The 18,914-nt window shown below is 41.3% G+C and overlaps 1 protein-coding gene across 1 annotated transcript in view; it reads right to left on the reverse strand.

Annotated features, from left to right (window-relative positions):
• The window catches only part of MYH9 (myosin, heavy chain 9, non-muscle), a 70,059-nt gene that overhangs the window by 22,513 nt on the left and 28,632 nt on the right, over nt 1–18,914 (reverse strand). The window contains exons 4-13 of the mRNA XM_009332612.1: nt 15,712–15,739; nt 14,814–14,907; nt 9,594–9,686; nt 8,848–8,911; nt 8,227–8,325; nt 7,216–7,359; nt 4,959–5,054; nt 4,015–4,133; nt 2,765–2,917; nt 764–937 (exon numbers count right to left, since the gene is read on the reverse strand). Of these exons, the coding sequence (XP_009330887.1) occupies nt 764–937; nt 2,765–2,917; nt 4,015–4,133; nt 4,959–5,054; nt 7,216–7,359; nt 8,227–8,325; nt 8,848–8,911; nt 9,594–9,686; nt 14,814–14,907; nt 15,712–15,739 (1,064 nt within the window). The remainder of the gene's footprint in view (nt 1–763; nt 938–2,764; nt 2,918–4,014; nt 4,134–4,958; nt 5,055–7,215; nt 7,360–8,226; nt 8,326–8,847; nt 8,912–9,593; nt 9,687–14,813; nt 14,908–15,711; nt 15,740–18,914) is intronic.

Below are 18,914 nucleotides of genomic sequence, written 5' to 3' on the forward strand. Positions count from 1 at the left end.
CAGCGCCACCGAAAAAAACACGTCCGTGGGGGGGGGGGGGGGGGGGGGGGGGAAGGATACCTAAGCCTGATCCCCATCACATTCACCTGTTGTGTGGTATCAGTTCAACAACTTCCATACTAATAGAAATTGTTAATAATTCTTCAAAATCCTCATCTGAATTCTAAACATTTTTATGAGAAGGTCTCTTCCATGACATTTGACTAGGTTGTTTTACGTGGGGAAAAAAAAAAATCTTTTTAATAGAAGTAACACTATCACACTGTTCTCCAAATATCCAGGTGTCTAAATGCAGAAGACCATAGCAGAACATTTCACAAATTAGTCCTTACTATTGGAACATCTACTATGAAATTTATAAATTTCCAAGTTTCATTAGAGCAGAATGAAAGCAGAGATTCACAGCTTCTCATCACACTTACAGTTAAGTAAGAAAGTTCACACTACTTATGGTAAGCCACAGATACATCTAGCACCATGCAGATCTACACAAATGAAGACAATTTTGTGAGAGGAAAAAGTGGCTGACTAGATCTATTTTCATGCAATATTTCCTACAGAACTGGTACTAACAGATTTATTGATGACATACTTTCAGACAACGAGGAAACTGTTCACTTCTGCTTCTAAGCATACCACAGTGTCAGTAGAGGATTACAAAAGCTAGAAAGCTAGTTTTCAGTCTGCAGGTAGAGGTTATGTGCTCAATGACAAAATTAGTGCAGCCATTTCTTCCTGCTCGACAGTAGACGAATGAGCTTACCGGCTTCTCTATGAGGTCAATGCAGGGCTGCAGATCCAGGCCAAAGTCAATGAAATTCCACTCTATGCCCTCCCTCTGGTACTCCTCTTGCTCCAGAATGAACATGGTGTGGTTAAAGAGCTGCTGCAACTTTTCATTTGTGTAGTTAATACACAACTGCTCAAAGGAGTTCAGCTAATGAAGAAAAAGGTAGAAAGATGTTTGAACAGTTGCTTTTGCAGACGGACCTACTATTCTCTTAGCACAAAAGGTCACATCTACAGTTCAGGAATTTAAGCTAGCATTCTGTGTGGGGTGGACAGCTCTTTGTCAATAACCCCATTTGCTTATTAACTGCCTTTCCCATCACGTGCCACTGCATCACTGCTGCAATCCCTAGGGAAGTTCATACACACTGTTCCTCAGACTTTGCAAAAGAATGTTTAGTTGTAAACAGCAGAAGAATTACGGCAGCTGCTTAACCCAGGAACAGAAAAGACTCTGGTTTTCTCACAAACTCAGAGCTGGCAGGTTCTCTTCATAGGAAGAGGATGCAACAGAGGTCTGAAGACAAATTCCTGAGAGCATGTGGACTGGAAAGTCCCTTTTTAATCCTCATATATAAAAATCAGAGCAAGGAAAGGGAGGGAAATTTCTTCAACGTCTCCAGATTTCTTCAAACTATAAGGACAAGGTTAATAACTCACAGTACATTTTCATGTTAGACCACACTAAATATAATGCAGCTGCTGAAGAGAATGGTCCTGATCTACTTCTTCCATGTTTCAGTAATTCCTAATCATGTATTTCCACTCCCCTCCTTTTCATGAGATCAAGCAACCATGAAACCAAATGTAGACTCATCAGAGAGGGGGAAGGAAAAAGAAAAAAAAAAAACAAACACACTTTTCAGTGTCTTAGTTTTCCATTTCATGAATAAACTGGTCCAATTCACCTTGCAGCTGCACATGAGCTAGATCCAGCGTAACACAGGTTGATAGGAGCTGCCTGGCTGGGATAATGGCAGGATAGTTCTTTTCTGATGGCAGCCTGTGGTTGCTTCAGACTAAGTACAACGCAAAGCCACATTCTAAAATTGTTGTTTCATTGACATAATGGTTTGGCCTAACAGTTCACTGCCACCTATAGAGGGAGCTCCCACTTCCTCTCTTTTCCATCTCTCCCTCAACTTGCCTTCAGCTCTTCTTCGCCTACACTTATCTTGCATCAGTTTTTATGCTCAGATTCCCCTTTGCAGACTGATTCAATTATAAAACACAGTAAGAAAATATTTTCCAGAGGGCTAGAGAGGTGAACAGTACAAGCAGTTGCAGCCAGGAGCTGTAGAGGGGAAAAGGAGCAACTTCACTCCTTTTCTGCATCAAGGAGTTGCTGTTAAATCCGTTTAGCTGTACATGAAACCACACTCTGATCCCCGATTTTCAGGCTTCTTGCAGAAAGGAGCATACATGGGTCAGAATTTATGCTGGATCTTATTTGGTCTACCTTGTCTTTGTCTTTTCCAAAACTCAGCAGCAGGAAGAAGAAACCACTTCTAACAATTTTTAGTGATGCTAATAGGTTTCAGTGGGTCATCCCTTAAATGTTTTGGGACAGACTAATGGGACATAAAATTTTAAGTCCAGTGGTGATCCATAGCTCTACATGATGTTTTAAAAGACTTTTGTAGGTTAGCAAACTCTTAAGCTGTGAGCTATAAAGCATCAAGAACACCTGAAACTGTGCAATTAAAATAATTCTAATGCACGTGCCAAAAAGGATGTAAGCACCAGAATATACAGCAATAAAACATTTGCAGTATACATAAAATACTGAAGAATGAACCACTTAAGTTAATAACTTATCAGACAGTTCACATCAGCAGGGGTCTCAAATAACAAAAGTGGAATACAAATCCTTTCCAAAACTATATTATTCTTTTCCAGTTTTAAAGCGATTTCCTTCAGCGGTCTTTGCTCCATGGTAAACTGTGCTGAGTGCAAGGACCTGACATCTCCTTACCTCAAAAATCTCAAAGCCGGCAATGTCAAGGATTCCAATGAAGGATGCACCCTGTCGCTTGGTCTTATCCAATGCCTTGTTGATACGCATAACCAGCCACCGGAACATACGTTCATAAGTGGCTTTAGCCAGTGCTTCAATGGCAAAGTCAGCCTAAATAGAAAAAAGACAAATATCAGGAGTTACATTATAATTCAAAGGAAGGCACAGATTTCACTGTTTCGGCATCTAATGGCCCAACTGCAGTCTGAGATTTTATCTCCACCACCAAACTCACTGAACAAGGCTCATTTCAGAGGTTATTCCCAATGAAAAGCAGATGGCACAGCGATACTCCATAAAAGAGCAAAGAATTTGTCTTACTAAATTAGTGTGTCAAAGCCAAATTTCAGGATCCTGCCTGTTGGAGAAACCAATGCCTGGTATTCAAGAAAGAAAAATTATGCCCAGTCACCTCCAAAGACTATAGTAACATAGGGTGTTTCACAGGCCCAAAGAAAAGCATTTAAATTCTTTTGTAATTTAGGATTTGTGAAGCCAAATCCCCTCCTCCCATGCTACTACCCTACCTGTGATTGACACAAAAATACTACGTATAGTAAGAAATTAAATATCAAAATGGAAAGGCAGCCTGTGACTATTTCTAGACTTCACTCTCTTCCCAATCCCTTCCATGTTACAGGGGCACGTTTATTTACACTGAGAATAAGGATATGTTGATAAAGAAGCCACACAGTGAATAAGCGCAGGGGTTTTGCTCCATTCAGGAGGCCACTAGCTCCTAGGTCAGGTTTCATTTAAAACACAACCTGATTCAAGAGTGTTACAAAATTTATGATCAGTTTCAAGGCTGAGCAGCAAATTCTTCCACCCTAGCAGCTCACCTACTCAAAACTGGTGCTTTCTGTATTACAGCAACTTGAAAGTGTCATCCTTGCATAAAGCACTGAAGGAACTTACTCCCTTGGGACGGCCAGTCACCAAAATTAGGGAGTTGCGTTCTCTTCCCCCCCACACACCGCCCCAGATGAGAGAAAGTGCTACAGGGGCAGGGTGATTTCTACCTTTATACAGATCAAGTGAGCAAATACTAGAAACAATACACGTGCTACATTATTCAAGCGAAGTTGCCATAAGTTGCAGCCATAAATACGGTTATTAAACACTACAGAAACCTCCAATACATTTGTTAGCTTTGTGGCAGCAAGATTGAAGACTAAAGTATTCGTTCATTTTTAGAGAGTGCATACCTGCTCTTTGGTCTGAGCTTTCTGGACATAGTCTCGCCCAACTTTGATGCGAGGAGTCAGGATACCTCTAGTGAAATCAGTCACATTGATACCCAAAAGGTGAGACACTTTCTGAGCAGCTAAAGATGGTAAGAGGAAACAATAAAGAGATTAATGTTCTTTTTTTTTTTCTCACAGAAAGCAAGAGAAAAAGAAGAATATTCCTGCAACTGTGTTCCCAAGAGAGTCATGAAACAGCTTATAAAAAACATTAAATGAAGAACAGGTTAATGAGACAAAGAAAGGTATCTTCAAAACCAAAAAATCCCCCAAACACTCTTGCAACCCATACTACAGGTTACTGAGTTTCTCCAGAAACCATGAGAGTAAATTTGAAGCAATACTCTCAAACCACTAAGTCTATGCTATAATGAAGGTCTAAGAGCTAAGTCTTCCAACAGATAGCCTCCTATCACGTGAAACGTGGTACTATTTACACATGCAACAATGGGCAGTGCAATTAAAATATGTACGCATACTTTATACCCACCACAAAACTATCCACCTTACTCTTACAAGTCTACCTACAAAGTCAGCAAAGAATGTTCTTAAAATCTGATAATATAGGTTTGTAGGGGCAATCATTCCTAGCTTGTGGTTAAAACACACATGCTACATATTCCAGTAGAGTAATCCTTTTCATCTGGTCATCACGTGTACTTCCTGCCTAGCCCTGTCACAAGAACAGTGCCACACTCCTGCCCATGGGTGGCTGCAAACCCATGTCTAGCAGAACAGCACGTATTTGTATGAAGGAGCATGTCAGCTCCTTTGACAAGTAATTCACCTAGAAAAACAGGACTCCAGCATTTCCTACATACTGTAATATATTCTTCTACTTGCAAGAACTTCCTGTAGGCTTTTTTTTGGATTTTTCTTTGGGGTGGGAAAAGGAGATTGGTTACCTGTATTGTCTGGCATAGAGGCTTGGTCTGTATTACGCTCCTTCTTGAAGACTATGTTGCCAAGTTGAAGAACACCTGAGATAACCTTCAGCAGACCTTTTAAAGTAATAATAATAGCTTAGTGTCAGACATCTCCAAAAGCCCTGATATGACCCAGTTACCTTTCCTGACATGGTTAAGAGGCCCTTCTCAACATCGCGAAGACCTTTCTAGAATTTGGGAAAACACACCACAGGTAATTCCTCTTTATGACTCCCATTCAGACACAGGACCTTCCCTGTTCCTCCTATGCAAGACTATGTAGCCTGGAAATTTACCCATTCTCAACATCACTATAGTAAAGCGGGAGACAGGATTGAGGGTAATGCGCCATCCCACAACATCTGTATTTTTTGATAGAACATCTGTTAGAAGGCCAAAATTCGCTATTTTCCTCAATGACTACTGTCAAACATAGGAAAGAGACAGTTATTAAGAGTACAAACCAATTAAGAGAAGGAAGATTCTGTTCCTTTAACCCCATATCACTTTTAGCTCCCTGACCAAGGTCTGTAGTCCATACAGACATACATTATAATGTATGAAGGGCAGCAGGATGTGGGTGAAAGTGCCTGTACCATAACTATTACTAATTACATGCTGAAGCACCCCACCCATTGCTAATGATATATTCATACTCTTTGAATGGTGCACATCACAAAAGCAGCATCAGATGCTAGGACAGGAAAGACAGTTTTCAATGCTATAGCTTCAACTCAATCAATCAAAGCTCATTGCATAATAGCTTCTAGTTGCCTTAAGCAAAGTAAACTGCCAGTCACTTGCAAAGGGGATCTTGTACCAAAGATTTTTTCATCCCCTAAACTCTATCTGTTACAGAAACATTTGTTTTAAAACAATATCCTTTTGATAGCAGAGTAAATAAAGGCTCCATATATGCTACATCAAGACTAACAGAAAAGAAACATATATGTTCTTAGTAGCACGTTATGAAATCCAGTGGTTTGACAGCTGAATCTGGAGTCCTGGCACTTGGACAGACAGCTTATTTTGATGTTGTCTCATAAATGAAGACAGTTAGTGTTTAGACTTTATATCAAAACTAAGTAAGACTACCAGCCAGCCAGCTACTGTATGTATTATTCTTCTAAGCCTATAAGGAACATTAATGCACTTCACACTTTGAACAGCGAGTGCAAAACACTGAAGCTGTCTTTGCTGTAGTGCCTGGAACCAATAGCTCACCTACGGGACAGCAAACATGCCCTAGAGCATACATTAAAAACCCAACTAAAAAAAATTGAGCGTAGCTGAGCATCCTGACAATAAATTAGGCTGCAAATCCTTTTATTCGGTTTGGGCAAGTTTCTCTTCACCTTCGTACAGCAGTTTCAGTCTCAGATGATTCACAGGATATCAAGTGTATTAAACTGCGGATAACGACAGCATGGATTTACAGCAGGCTGGACTGTGAAGAGCAATAGTTAAGGCACAGGCACATATACCCTACAGCCACAAGAGCTGCAGCCTCCAGCAGAGGAGGTGGTGACCTCAAACCACCACAGACGCTTGCTTCAGTATAGAGAAAAAAACAGTCCTAGTTTTAGAAGACGACATACATTTAGAAACTGAGATGTTGCAGAACACTGGTTCCCAACCAGTGAGGCAGATCATGAATGAGACAGCAGAGAGCTCTGGTGAATATGTATCACTGCACTTTGTGCTGGCTGCATGCAGTTCTAGCTTCACTGTCATGGTACTGTGCTCCCAGAATCAGACAATATTAATTTCTGATCAGCAGTTCAGTGTTAAGCTGGAAAGAAAGGCACTATGACCAGGCCATTCGCAAAGTACTAATCCAGCAATGGTTGGATTAGATACTTTAAAGCCACTGCTTAGGGATAGGGGGAGCACACAAGCCGTGCATTGCACAAGAGAATGAGGGGATTCTTGTATCTTGGATGTGTTATTCATAAACTGAATATACAGCCCTCAGATTGGGAAGAAAAACAGCAAGCAGAAGCATGTTTTCATTAGCTGCTTGACTTCTAACATTAACTGTATAAACTGAAACTGTGCTGGTAGATGCTGAAGTGGGTCACTCCAAAGCCACTAAGTTTATTACTTGCACACTGTCCATTTGGGGGGGAGGGGGGCGTGGACACCAGACAAAACAAAACCAATAAAAAACCCAAAACAAAGAACCCCAGAGAGATATGATCTGTTCCCTCTTTTAAGCCCTTCAGAGGATTCATACCTATCTGTTCCTCATCTGGGATGCCCATGATCTTCATTGCCTCCATGGTCTCCTGAAACATATCTTTGTCTTGCTGACCCGGGATTGTAACATGCCCATTGGAAAGGAAGCGATATTTGTTGTAAGGCTCCAGCAGCAGATCAGCTTAGGAAAGAATTGAGAAAAAAAGTTACTATGGCACTTTTTTTTTTTTTTTTAAATAGACAACAAGCTACCACTGAGATCAAATTTCTGACTTGCATATGCTAGCAGGTGCTGGATGAATCTGGGATTAAGCCCAGTTTTACTGCAGGCTGAACATTTAATTTATTTTAGATAAAATTGGAGTTTTTCTGCCTTATTTCTTTCTATTCCCTCCTCTGGACTACTCCACCAAAGCAGTGTCAATCGTCATTATGCCCTAAGTCTATAAGAAGTAGGGGTTAACTTGAAAGTAAATTTGCCTTTAATTTCAGACACCTCATTTGTTTCAAGTCAGGTGAAAGTTAGTATATAGCTCTTGAAACAGTAGCAACTATGAGAAAAGTCCTCTCCTCCTGTCCTTCCTTCAGATCAATTTGCAGCTCTCCCACAACATGGACCCTGATTACCAGGCTGAGCTAAGTGCACTAGGATCCTAGACTTCTAGAGCTGCTTAGGTGCCAGCAGCTTTGCTCCATTCAGTTAAACACCAAGCACATCACAGTAGGACCATTCCCGCACTAGAAGGGTTTACATCATGCAAGACGAGACTAAACATGGGACAGTGATTTAGATAAGGAAGGGCACAGAGTCATTGCTGGCAAGGAGACAAGTGCAGGAAGGAACCAGAGAAGCAAGTTTTCAGGAACTGAGAAGTGCAGGGGGAGGGCAGAGGGATGTATGAGTGTACGGAAGAAGTGGAGGAGGGATGACCACATCTAAAAGGCAGAGCCAAGAAGCTGTGAAGGAACGGGTCCTACCCTACAAGTGTTTTGGACCCTCTGTTGTTGTGATGAGGGAACCCCATAACTACAACAAAATCATACTTACTCTTCAAATGCTCGCCTGCCCCAGAGAGCAGGTAGTAGAAGATGTGGAAGGTTCTCTCCTCTTTGGCTTGACGAATTGCACGCGACTTCTCCAGCAGATCTTCAGAGAGTCAAGGCATATGGCAGGACATACAAATCAATTCCTGTTCTATGGCAGGAGAAAAAATTCATACTACCTGATGTTCTCCTCATGCCAATTAACAGGGGTATTGATTTAGCAGTCGCTATCAGTCAATAACCCACTGAGCTTCCAGTCTCAGTTCTGCTGGCCTCTGAATGATGGCTATGATGAGAGACTTAACTGATAAAAACCAGAAAAAACAGTGGCCATCCATCCCTACTTGCCTTGGACAGAAGTGAGAATGGTTTATGAAATTCCAAAGCTATTCACCTTATGGCAGTTTATGCTTCCGTTTCAGCCTCCTAAGATTAGAATTCATTCATTCAGAAAAGATTTCCACCATGATCACATAATTTATAAACGCTAGCATAAATTTAAGTGCTTCCTACCACTTTCTTGACCTGACAAATAGAAAGTCAGTCGTGAAGAGATTACTAGGTACCATTATTGCCACCTCTATAGCCTTTAACTTCTCCTTTTAAGTGGTTACAGAAAGGATACAGGTCTCAATATTGGCTCCAACAATGTAGCCGTTGACATCAAAGTTGATTCTGATGAACTTGCCCTAAGAGGAAGATAATAGCATTAAAATTAGTATTCATTCTATCTGGTAACAGCAGTAAACAGCAAAGGTAAACCTTCTTTTTTTAATCCAGGAAAGGAAATTCAGAACAGGCCAGGCAGGTTTTAAGCAAAACAAGGACAGCCAATAGGCAATGCCTGCTGATCACAACAGCGATTTAACAAACAAGACACCAAGCACTTTCAGACATTTCTGACATTCAGACAGCCTACAATTCAAATTCATTATGTTTCAGCCCAGATTTCCCACAACCAGGGTCCCTTCAGTTTCGTGTTCTATATGATCTGGACAGTTCCATCTCCCTCAACATTAGCTTCAACCATTTTCATTTAGTTCCAGCTCTAGCCCCCCCCATCTGCCTCTCAGACGCTGTCCATTGCTCTCCAGAGCAAGTAAAATAAGGACCAGTATTTACTCTCCAAGATAAAACTGACTGTAATAAACTTACAATAAAAATCAGCATAGATGATTCTGGCACAGTCCAGAGACCTATCAGGTCTATTCTGCATAATTCACTGCATTAAATTCACTTCCCAGATTAATTTGAAGGAAGTCACTCACAGATAGTTGTCCTATCCCTGACAACAATTCACCCAAAAGCAGACCAAGTCTTCCCTCGGGAAAGTGTAGAATACTGGCACCCATGCTGGATAGTAATACTCACAAATCTTGAGGAGTTGTCATTCTTTACTGTCTTGGCATTTCCAAAGGCCTCCAGGATGGGATTAGCCTGGAGCAACTGTCTCTCCAGTTCTCCCTAGAGAGAAATCAGAAATTAATAAGTAGGTAGTGGTTTACTGCATTAACCTTGGGTCAAACCAGCGCTGAAGTTTCAATTCACACTAGCTTGGCATCTGCTGTAGAGAAGCCTTATTAAACCTTAGGAGACGATCCCTTAAACCTTCAAAGGAGACTCATTAGTTATCTGGGTAAAACAGAAACATTCACAAATATGCCTTATTCCCTTCCTCAACACAAGGGCATGCCAGAGCTGCCTTTCTGTTAACAAGAAGCCCTTCAAAGCCACTTGGCCATAACATCCCACAGACTTCCCAGGATCAAAGTGAAACACCGCACCATCCAAGATCAGGCCCTCATCCCAGAAGTGTCTTGCTGTCTAGGCTGGAAGAGTGAGGAAAATCCTGTCTTGCTACTGCAAGACAGGCTTGAACTCTGCTAGTAGTAGGTTAAGAAGCTAGTCTTTAAAGGTCTAATGTTTTAAAAAAACAAAAACAAAACAAAAAGCTTGCACTAAGACTCTAAATCTTCCAAAAGCAAAAACCTCCTTTGTAAGGAGGCACACAAAAAAACAGAATTAGTGGTATCCCACAAACTGCATGATCACTTGCATTCTGTTGCCGTATTCACACACTCCTCCCCTCAAGGAACACAAAATGCTGGAGCTGTAGAAAAAGGAAATTCAGAACCTTTATCCCTGCCAAGTACTAGACCATTGGAGCATATACACCTTTCCCTGCAGGCTCTAGATATATCCCTGGCTGTTTTTAAAAATTACTTGTTCTCTGTGCTAAAAGCATAGAGTTCTATATATTTCAATATTACCTAAAAAGCTTCTAGGGACAGAAAATGACAGTTTAGATTATTGGTTCTCTTTTTAGCAGTTATCAGTAAGTACTCAAGACTTCCTGTGCATAACGGATGGAAATGAAGTTTGATTCACGAGAACTGCAATTTATGGGCAAATTATTTAAGGGTATTTCTAAAGGAAAATTGTTCCCATTCATTCTCAAAGTGCATTATAAAACAGATCAGTCCTTACACAGTGTCTCTAAAAATACATGCAATTAACAAAAAAAAGAGGAAGATACATGAGAAACTGTACAAAGATCTACAAGTCTTTATTTCTTACTTCCACAATCACCTCACTTCATGCTTGCAAAGTGCAAGGCCAAACAAGACCCTCAGCCCCTGCAGAACCGCACATATACAGAAGGGGCAGCTGCTGCAAGCACTTTTCATTCACTGTCAAGTGTATATAACAAGGAGGTTAGCCCTGGGAAGGGAACCTGAGCTGGGACATCTGCTCCTCACAACAGAGCCAGCATGTGGCTTTGTAAGGAGAAAACCTTGAAACTAGGGTTCAGTCCCTGAAACTGTGTGGCAGTCACATTTACCCTCCTATTCTGGCACACGTACTGAAGGTGGAACACTCTTCCCTCACTCCATTCCTCCTCCCCATCCTGCAGTGAAGTCCTAGGCCTTTGTTTGGGACTGCAATCTGTTACTATGCAAGTGAGAGATGCCAGCAACATAGCATTTCAACCCAACTAGGGTTGAATGGAACAAGGAGGGAAGAGATTTTAGAAAGCCCATTTTTTTCCTCTAAACAGAAGTCTGGCTTTGACACCAAGATTATTTTAATTATTTGGCTAAAAATAAAGCTAAGGTCATGCTTAGCTACACAAAGATCAAAAGTTTATAGAAATCCATAGTACAGACTCTCCTGTTATTTAGTACTTCAGGAAGAAAGTGTCATTAATGTCAAGTAGGTGTGGGTAAACTGTAGTTTAGAGGTGATTAGGTCTCTTGAACCACCAAGGTAGCAATATGCATAGAGAACACCAGCTCAGGGACACAGCAATATAGAGCTGTGGAGAAAGGAAAATGCTAAAGAGTTGGTCAAGTCAGTTAGCTCTCATGACTTGCCTTAGCACCATGATACAGTGGAAGGAGCAAGTTCTCAGCATGCTATGGCAATGGCACGTAAGATTAAGTGGCTGCGATTACTGCGATGTACCCATTCCTCACTGGCACACACTGCATGCTGTCTTTGTTTAAAAAGACAATCCTTTTATCTTTAAAATTTTGAAGAAGTTTTTGGGTGGGGTTTGTTGGGGTTTTTTACCTTAAATTTTGACAGTCACCTTTCACTGAAGGAAGAGACTTCATTATTCTTATACAATGGGTAATTTTGCAAAGCAAAAACAGTACAACACAGCTGTCTGTCATAAGCTTTCTAGAAATTCTAAGGTTCCTATCATTAAGACGCTACTAATTTTCTGACATTCCTTGACCTGAACCAAGTTTGCTTAACACTTGGCATGTATTTGAAGTATGTACAATATTCCTCATGAAAACAGAAGCAATAACAGCCACTGGATCTGTTAGTCCATGGTTGGGCAATGCACACTCTTCAGTGCGCTCTTTCTACTGCTCTGAAGTTGGTAAAGCAACTAAAATCCTTGACATCTATCTTGTACTCTGAATTTTTCGCATCTCATACATTTTTTGGAATGAATTCTATGCAAAGTAGAAGTTTTGCCCACCATTTATTCTTCACAAAGTATGAAGAAAGGCACCCAGAAATCACAGCTAGCTTTAACAGCATGCAATTTAAAAAACTAAAAGATGGGGGGGGTGGTCTGAGTCTGTTTTGGTGTGGGGGGGGTTTGTTTTGATTTTTACACTTTCGGAATTTGCTTTTGTATTATTCTCTGCAGTCATGTGAGAGATTCTTAAATAACTGAGTCCCAACAACAGTGGGTTGGATAGGGAAGAGAGAAAGATCATCAATAACCTAATCTTCATCACAAATATTTAAGCATTAGCAACTATTACCCATGAATTTCTGATTAGCTGCAAACATTCTCATCTTGAAAAAGCCATTACACGATTTAAGAAGTCAGTAGAGAAGCAGAGACTAAACACGGGAAATCTCAACTTTCATAAATAAAGTTTCGTCAAATGAAAAAAAGTGTTTATATAATTAGGTTCAATAGGCCCCAAAAGCAGCCTTAACGTGCTTAGTAGTCACACCATGCAGCTAGAAGCTATTTAGCTGAATATGCTAATGCACTGGGAACAGTGGAAGCTGCCACTACCTCCAAAACAAGAGAGCTATAGTTGAAGAATATGCTTTATAAATCTGATTTTGCTCTGATACTTGGAAAAACAGGGGTTTACATCCAAAACTTCTAACTGGAGACAGTCAAGAAACCTTTCTGGTAGATAAAGCACCGCTACTTTCTATATTATCATTGGTTAAGTTCTGTGCCTAGTCTTGCAGCATAAAGGTTTGACACTATCTTATTCAACCCTAAAGAATAAATCTGCCGTGACCAGTATACCCGAGATCCTCAAAATATTTAACGTATTCATCTTCATAAACCCTTATAATCTGGTTCCAAGTTTAAGATTTGTAAAGAATCATTGCATTAGAACACTCATTACCAATTAACATTCAAAGACTCCAGTTCTAAATCCTCCCTGATAAGGCCAGTGCTACTGTTTAGTCATAAAAGTGGAGCAAAACGTGAGCTGCAGGACTTTTCGGAAGAATCAAAACTTGGGGGGACGGCGGGGGAAATATCAAACTTAGGTAAATCACCAACCAGTGCAACTTAGGACTGTTTTATTCTCCTAAGCAGACTGCCTGTCCTGCTTCGGTGGTTGAAATTTTGCTCAAGGATAAGCAGTGGAAGAATACTTAACTCAACCCCATGATTCTATTTTCCACACTTCAAAAAAGAAAAAAGGAGAATGTTTCTAAATGCAGCTACTGACAGACCATGGAAAAAGTCTTCACATGTCTGAAAGTTTGGCACATAAAGTTTTTTTTTGGTTGGATTCCAGAAGTTACTTATTACTATGTGTGTGCACATAGTATGCCTGCATGCAGAGATGCCTTCTTATTCATACACTCTACACACATAAGGTATGCCTACACACTAAGCTACTATGGGAAAACTTATGTAGAGATACAGTGGACACACTTGGCATCTGGCTTTCATTACACAGCTCACCAGTGAACATTTCCAACGTCTTCAGCTCTGGCTAACAAGCTCACAGTCCTGGAGCACCCTGTCTGCAGGGCAACCTTCCCCCCGACCTTTCTTTGCAACCTGCAGCCACATGTCACTGCAGGGAATAGAAAGCTAAACACCTAACTACATTTATCTTATTAGGAAGATGGTTCTAGGAAAGCCTGGTCCAGTCCTATTGCCCTGGAGGAATACTTCTTGAATGGTGTATCTGGGAAAATCCTGCAAGAAAAACCTCAAATGCAAACGAGTATTGAGCACAGAACACAAGTATTCTTGATATTACTTCAGTCTCCAATTGAACATCCTCACAAAAAGATTACTGTGCACCACACAAAAAAAATAAAATTGTGAATTGTCTATGGATTTGTTTTAGCTGCAGAAAGTGACATTGGTGTGGAGTGAAAAGCTGCTCAAAAAAATCACACAATGGGACAGAAAACGCATTCCTGGTGCAGAACGTGCAGTAAACGTGCAGCTCACCTACGAGGATACAACTGATGAATTCGGCAATAGTCCATCGGGGGAGAGGGAGGGGGAAAAAGATATAAGTGAGACATCTTTAAAGTGCTCCCACCACCACCACCCCCCTCCTTTCATGTGCTGCTAACACTTGGCTGTTTTCCACCCTTTTAATGTTTTCCTACAACTTTAAAGTTTTCAGCTGATGTCCGCTAGCCTATCACTGTATTCTCCAGTTTTGAAACAGTATATATAATAGCCAGACCTAATCTATAAAGGTTTTACACTGCCTGGACTGGTTATAAGCAATACATCTGTGTAAAGAGATCAGTATGGGTGATGCTTCACTTACAGCGTCTCTTGCCCATGCACTTGCCCATGAATCCAAGAGGTTGTGGATGAGTTTATCCCCACCGTAGCTCCACTGAGTTCAAAGGAGTTATGACTTAGAACAATGTTCCCTGGCTTGCAATTTTTGACAAATTTTTATTGTTTCATAGTTCACTGTCCTCCTCAGTCCCCTGGTAAGTGTCAGTATCTAGGCTTTTATTGAGCAATATGGCTTTTACCAACACCAGCCAATATATATTTATTGTCCAAAGTCAGCGCAGCAATAAAGCATCATTAAACCCAGGTCTTACCTGGTCTTTTTTAGACTTGTGTGAGGAAGCAACGTGAGCCAGATACTGAATGACCTTCTTGGTGTTCTCTGTCTTACCAGCTCCCGATTCACCTCTGTAAAGAAAATCTGCAATTCATTCACAAACAAGACGTAGGAGGACATATTCCTATCTCTAACCCCAAAAGGGCTACAGAGCTCCTTACCTGCATTCTGGCCATTACGGCACCTCCCTCAAAACCAAGAAAATACAAGTCGTACTGGCAAGCGGTAGCAGTGTAGCTGGACTGCAGGCTAGCCCTCAGCCAGTTTGCTGCTGGGTGCGGGTTCTGTACACACGCACGGAGGAGGGAAGGCAATAAAGAACTATGCTTTCTAGTCACTGGATATGAAGATTGCCAAGTGGCTGAGGAATAATCCGGAGGCTGCTGTAGAGCTAGAGGTGAAAGGTAATGAAGTGAATCTTTCAAAAGGAAGCCTCCTGACTGCAAGAAGGAACACACCAATTCCTTAAGCAGAACTGAGGGCCAACAAATTTTGCTGTGTCTAGAAGAGAAACTGCTGTATCAAGAGCATGTTACTGTATCAGCCTCATCAGTATGAATGTACTTAAACACAACAGCTGCATCAAATCTGAAGGACTTCTCCAAGCCCTTTCCATTGACAAAGCTGTATTTCTTTAGGAGTTTGAGTACAGGGGCTGTTTCAAAACGCCCCTTCTTCCTCCAATTCTTACAAAAATTATGCTGCAGAAAGGATTACATATATATGGGAGGAACTGTAGTGGGACTTTCCTTGACTCTCCACTATTACCTGATTCACTGAGCCCACCCCCAGCATTTACAATTAAAAGAGCCCTCCAACCAAGACTTTTAACACAGACTTTGACATCCAGACAAGCTGACAACTGTAATACTCACGTGCAAAGGATGGACTGATCCTCTCGATCTAGAATAAAATTTTTAAAAAGTAGTTAGCCTGAGAGTCTAAAATTAAATTTCTGTGACTGCATGAAATCAACACCAAAACCAAAAACAGGAACTAGTAAACTCTGCCAAGCATCTTCAGAAATATGGCCAGGTAACTCCTTTTCTGGCAATAGATGCCAACCTCCCACCATCTGTCAAAGTATAATGGTACCATCGCAATTTAGTTTTCTTCATCCAGAAAGAATACTGTTTGCATTACAATTTTTCTACAAACAATACAGAACATTCTCATTGAATGTTTCTTTACCATAGAGCAACAGTTTGATGTACATCTACTTGTTCTTCAGCCCCCCTCCCGCCCAGTATACTGGGCCCATATTGACTTACAAAAGTTAGCAGCAGAGCAGTGGAAATGGAAGGGGGAAGGAGGAAGTGGGACAGGAACCATTACAAATCCTAAAGTGCCAAAACCTCACATCAAACAGAGGCTTTCACCCCCAAAAGAAACACTGGAACCTCAGTGAGAAGTTTTTGTTACTTATTTTGTACAGAATGGACTTGAAAACTACAATGCTGAGCAGCAGCCCAAGTCCTATACAGCTGATTTATTTATGGCACCATCCCTTATTGTATTAACAGAGCAGCTGGTAACAGTAGAAACCTTTTCTTTTTCATGCTGACATACCAGTAGACATGCTAATTCCTGTGTTCAACTCCCAGCTGTGGATGATAACATCTTTCCAGTTACAGAACTTACTTCACCCAGCCTATCCACCACTATCTTGTCCCATATCTTTAACCTCCTTTCAGCTTTCACCTATGATTCCACTTCCTCATATGCACTCCTGACTAGTCCTTCTACCATGCCTTCATCCCACTGCTCCCCTACCACTTCTGTGTGAACACACTCCCCTGTACCTGCCTTGGTTTCACCTTTCATCCACCCCTCCACCCTGTGCCCTTCCCCCCCCCATTCCATTCCTCCCCCATGCCACCAGGAACCAGCTGGAAGCACTGGGCAGACTGGAGAGTGCCCGTGCCTATGCCACAACAGCCTTAGCAGTTTGGGGGCACCACAGGGGCAGTGAGACCTGTTCAGACATGGAACAGATTTGGGCACAGCAAGTCATTCACAGACAGTCCACAAGAGCTACTGGGGCACTCACAGAACAAACTGTGTCACCAAACTCAAAATCCCCATTAGTTTGCAAGTTATCCATTTGGCTGTGGTTTTTTTGTTTTGTTTTCTTTGATTGGGGAGGGGGGGGCGTTGCTTAAGATCATGACCAGAGGACCATCAGATCATCCAGTCTGAGAACCTGAGTAGCACAGCAGTTAGATTTCATCCAGTTATCGTCATTCTTTCCTTTCTCCACACTGAGCTCCAATTTTGTGTTGGACTGAAATCTAACCTCTAAAAAGAGAGAAAGCAAGCCTCAGACATCCATGAGAGTAGAAAATTCACTGGATTGCTCTAATAAATTATTTCAGCAATTGGTAGCCTTCATCAGTACGTTTATGGATGTGACTGTCTCCATATTTTAGCTACTGGTTCTTTCTATTCCTTTCTCCGGTAGCTTAGAGAACCCAAGTGCACTCTGTATTCTCTCCACCAAAGAGTACTTCGATGATATAATTGAGTCACCATTCAAGTTGTTTTGCGCAAGATAAAGAGATTGAGCTCTAATTAGGGAAGGCTTTATAGTCAGATAGAGTTCAAGTACCTGAAACAACTTTCCATACCCTTAAACACTGGTACTGCAAGTGAATTTAGCATTTCAGTCCTAACATCATGAATGCTGTATTCATCAAGAAAAAGCTCCTATAAACTCAGTTTATAAAGAGAGAAGTATATCTAGCCTTTGGACACATTTTCATGGAGTAAGGAAAGCAAGTAAACCTACGAAATTTGAGATGCTAGCTTTTCTTAAGTTATTCTGAAACGAATAATGGAAACATTAGGTTCACACGCTACAGATAGGCAACTCCTGCTCTTAAGCTTCTTCACTGGAAGCTGACTGTATGCAGATGAGCATGAAAATTTAGAGGAAAATAATCTGCTTTATCCCTGTTAATACTGTTCTCAGAAAGAGCTGATCAGCCCTAAGGCTGAAAGAAAGCAAGCAGAAGAAAATCATCACTCAAATGGTTTTGACCCAGCAAACTCTTAAGCATTCAAAACTAGATACTGCAGCTTTACTAGCATTGCCATATTCATTTTTCCAAGTGCTGAATCTTACTCGTTGCCTTTAAGATATGCACCGTTTTTGCTGAGGGACAGGCAAAGAATACATGTTAGCCAGCTCCGAAGGCCCCACCCATTCAAGGTTCCCAGTGGGTCAAGGGCTCAGCAGACACACACCAGCCCTCTGTGTGACTGGGCACTTTGAGGGTGGATCAGGGAAAAACTAATGACTCATTTATGGATTGCCTAAGGAAATGTATTCTTCAGTAGTGCGACACCTGGGTGCAATTCTCTATCACAAAGCAGCTATGTGAAAGGAAAAGATAGTGCCTCTGAATAACATCTGACTTTTGAAAGCTTGACTATAAACAAGCAGCCCACTTGTCCAAGAAAAGGTTATACTCGCATTCAGGTACTACAGAAGCTATTCTAAGCTGCCAATTTGAGAGAGAAGAAGAAAAAAAAAAAGATAACCCTAAGGAAGGTGCTCCTTACTCCCAGTAGTTAACTCTAGTGTTGGAATTATGAGCTGGGGCTCCTCATACAGACAATGGAGCCCTAAGCACTTGAAAAGCGCATGCCTTCCCCTTTCCTCTCCTCCAGGAGAGGATCCTTATTCCAGAAAAAAAAAAAAAAAAAAAAAAACACATTGGTAAGCAGACAGATACACCAACTGCCCAACAGAAAAAGATGACCAACATCAGATAATACTCAGAAGCTCTTTGGCACTGAACACTTTCTGATCATTATAAGTTTTGTTGCATTTAGCTGAGAAACTCTTTTCGAGTCTCATTCCGATGAGGCGAGGTAGCAACAGCATCCTGGAGCAACCCAAGGAAGTCCCAAAGGGGCAAGCACAGGATTTTTCCACGCCTTAACATAGAGCAAGGTGTTGAAAGGTGCTCAGGCAGGAAAAGTCACAGACAGTGTTCAAAATCCTCTCGGCATTATGTTTTCCTCCCCCAACATACTTTCCTGGTGGCCTGCTGCAGCTGCGTTAGTCACCTCT

Source organism: Pygoscelis adeliae, unplaced genomic scaffold (genome assembly GCF_000699105.1).
Source record: "Pygoscelis adeliae isolate BGI_AS28 unplaced genomic scaffold, ASM69910v1 Scaffold399, whole genome shotgun sequence".
NCBI lineage: Eukaryota > Metazoa > Chordata > Aves > Sphenisciformes > Spheniscidae > Pygoscelis > Pygoscelis adeliae.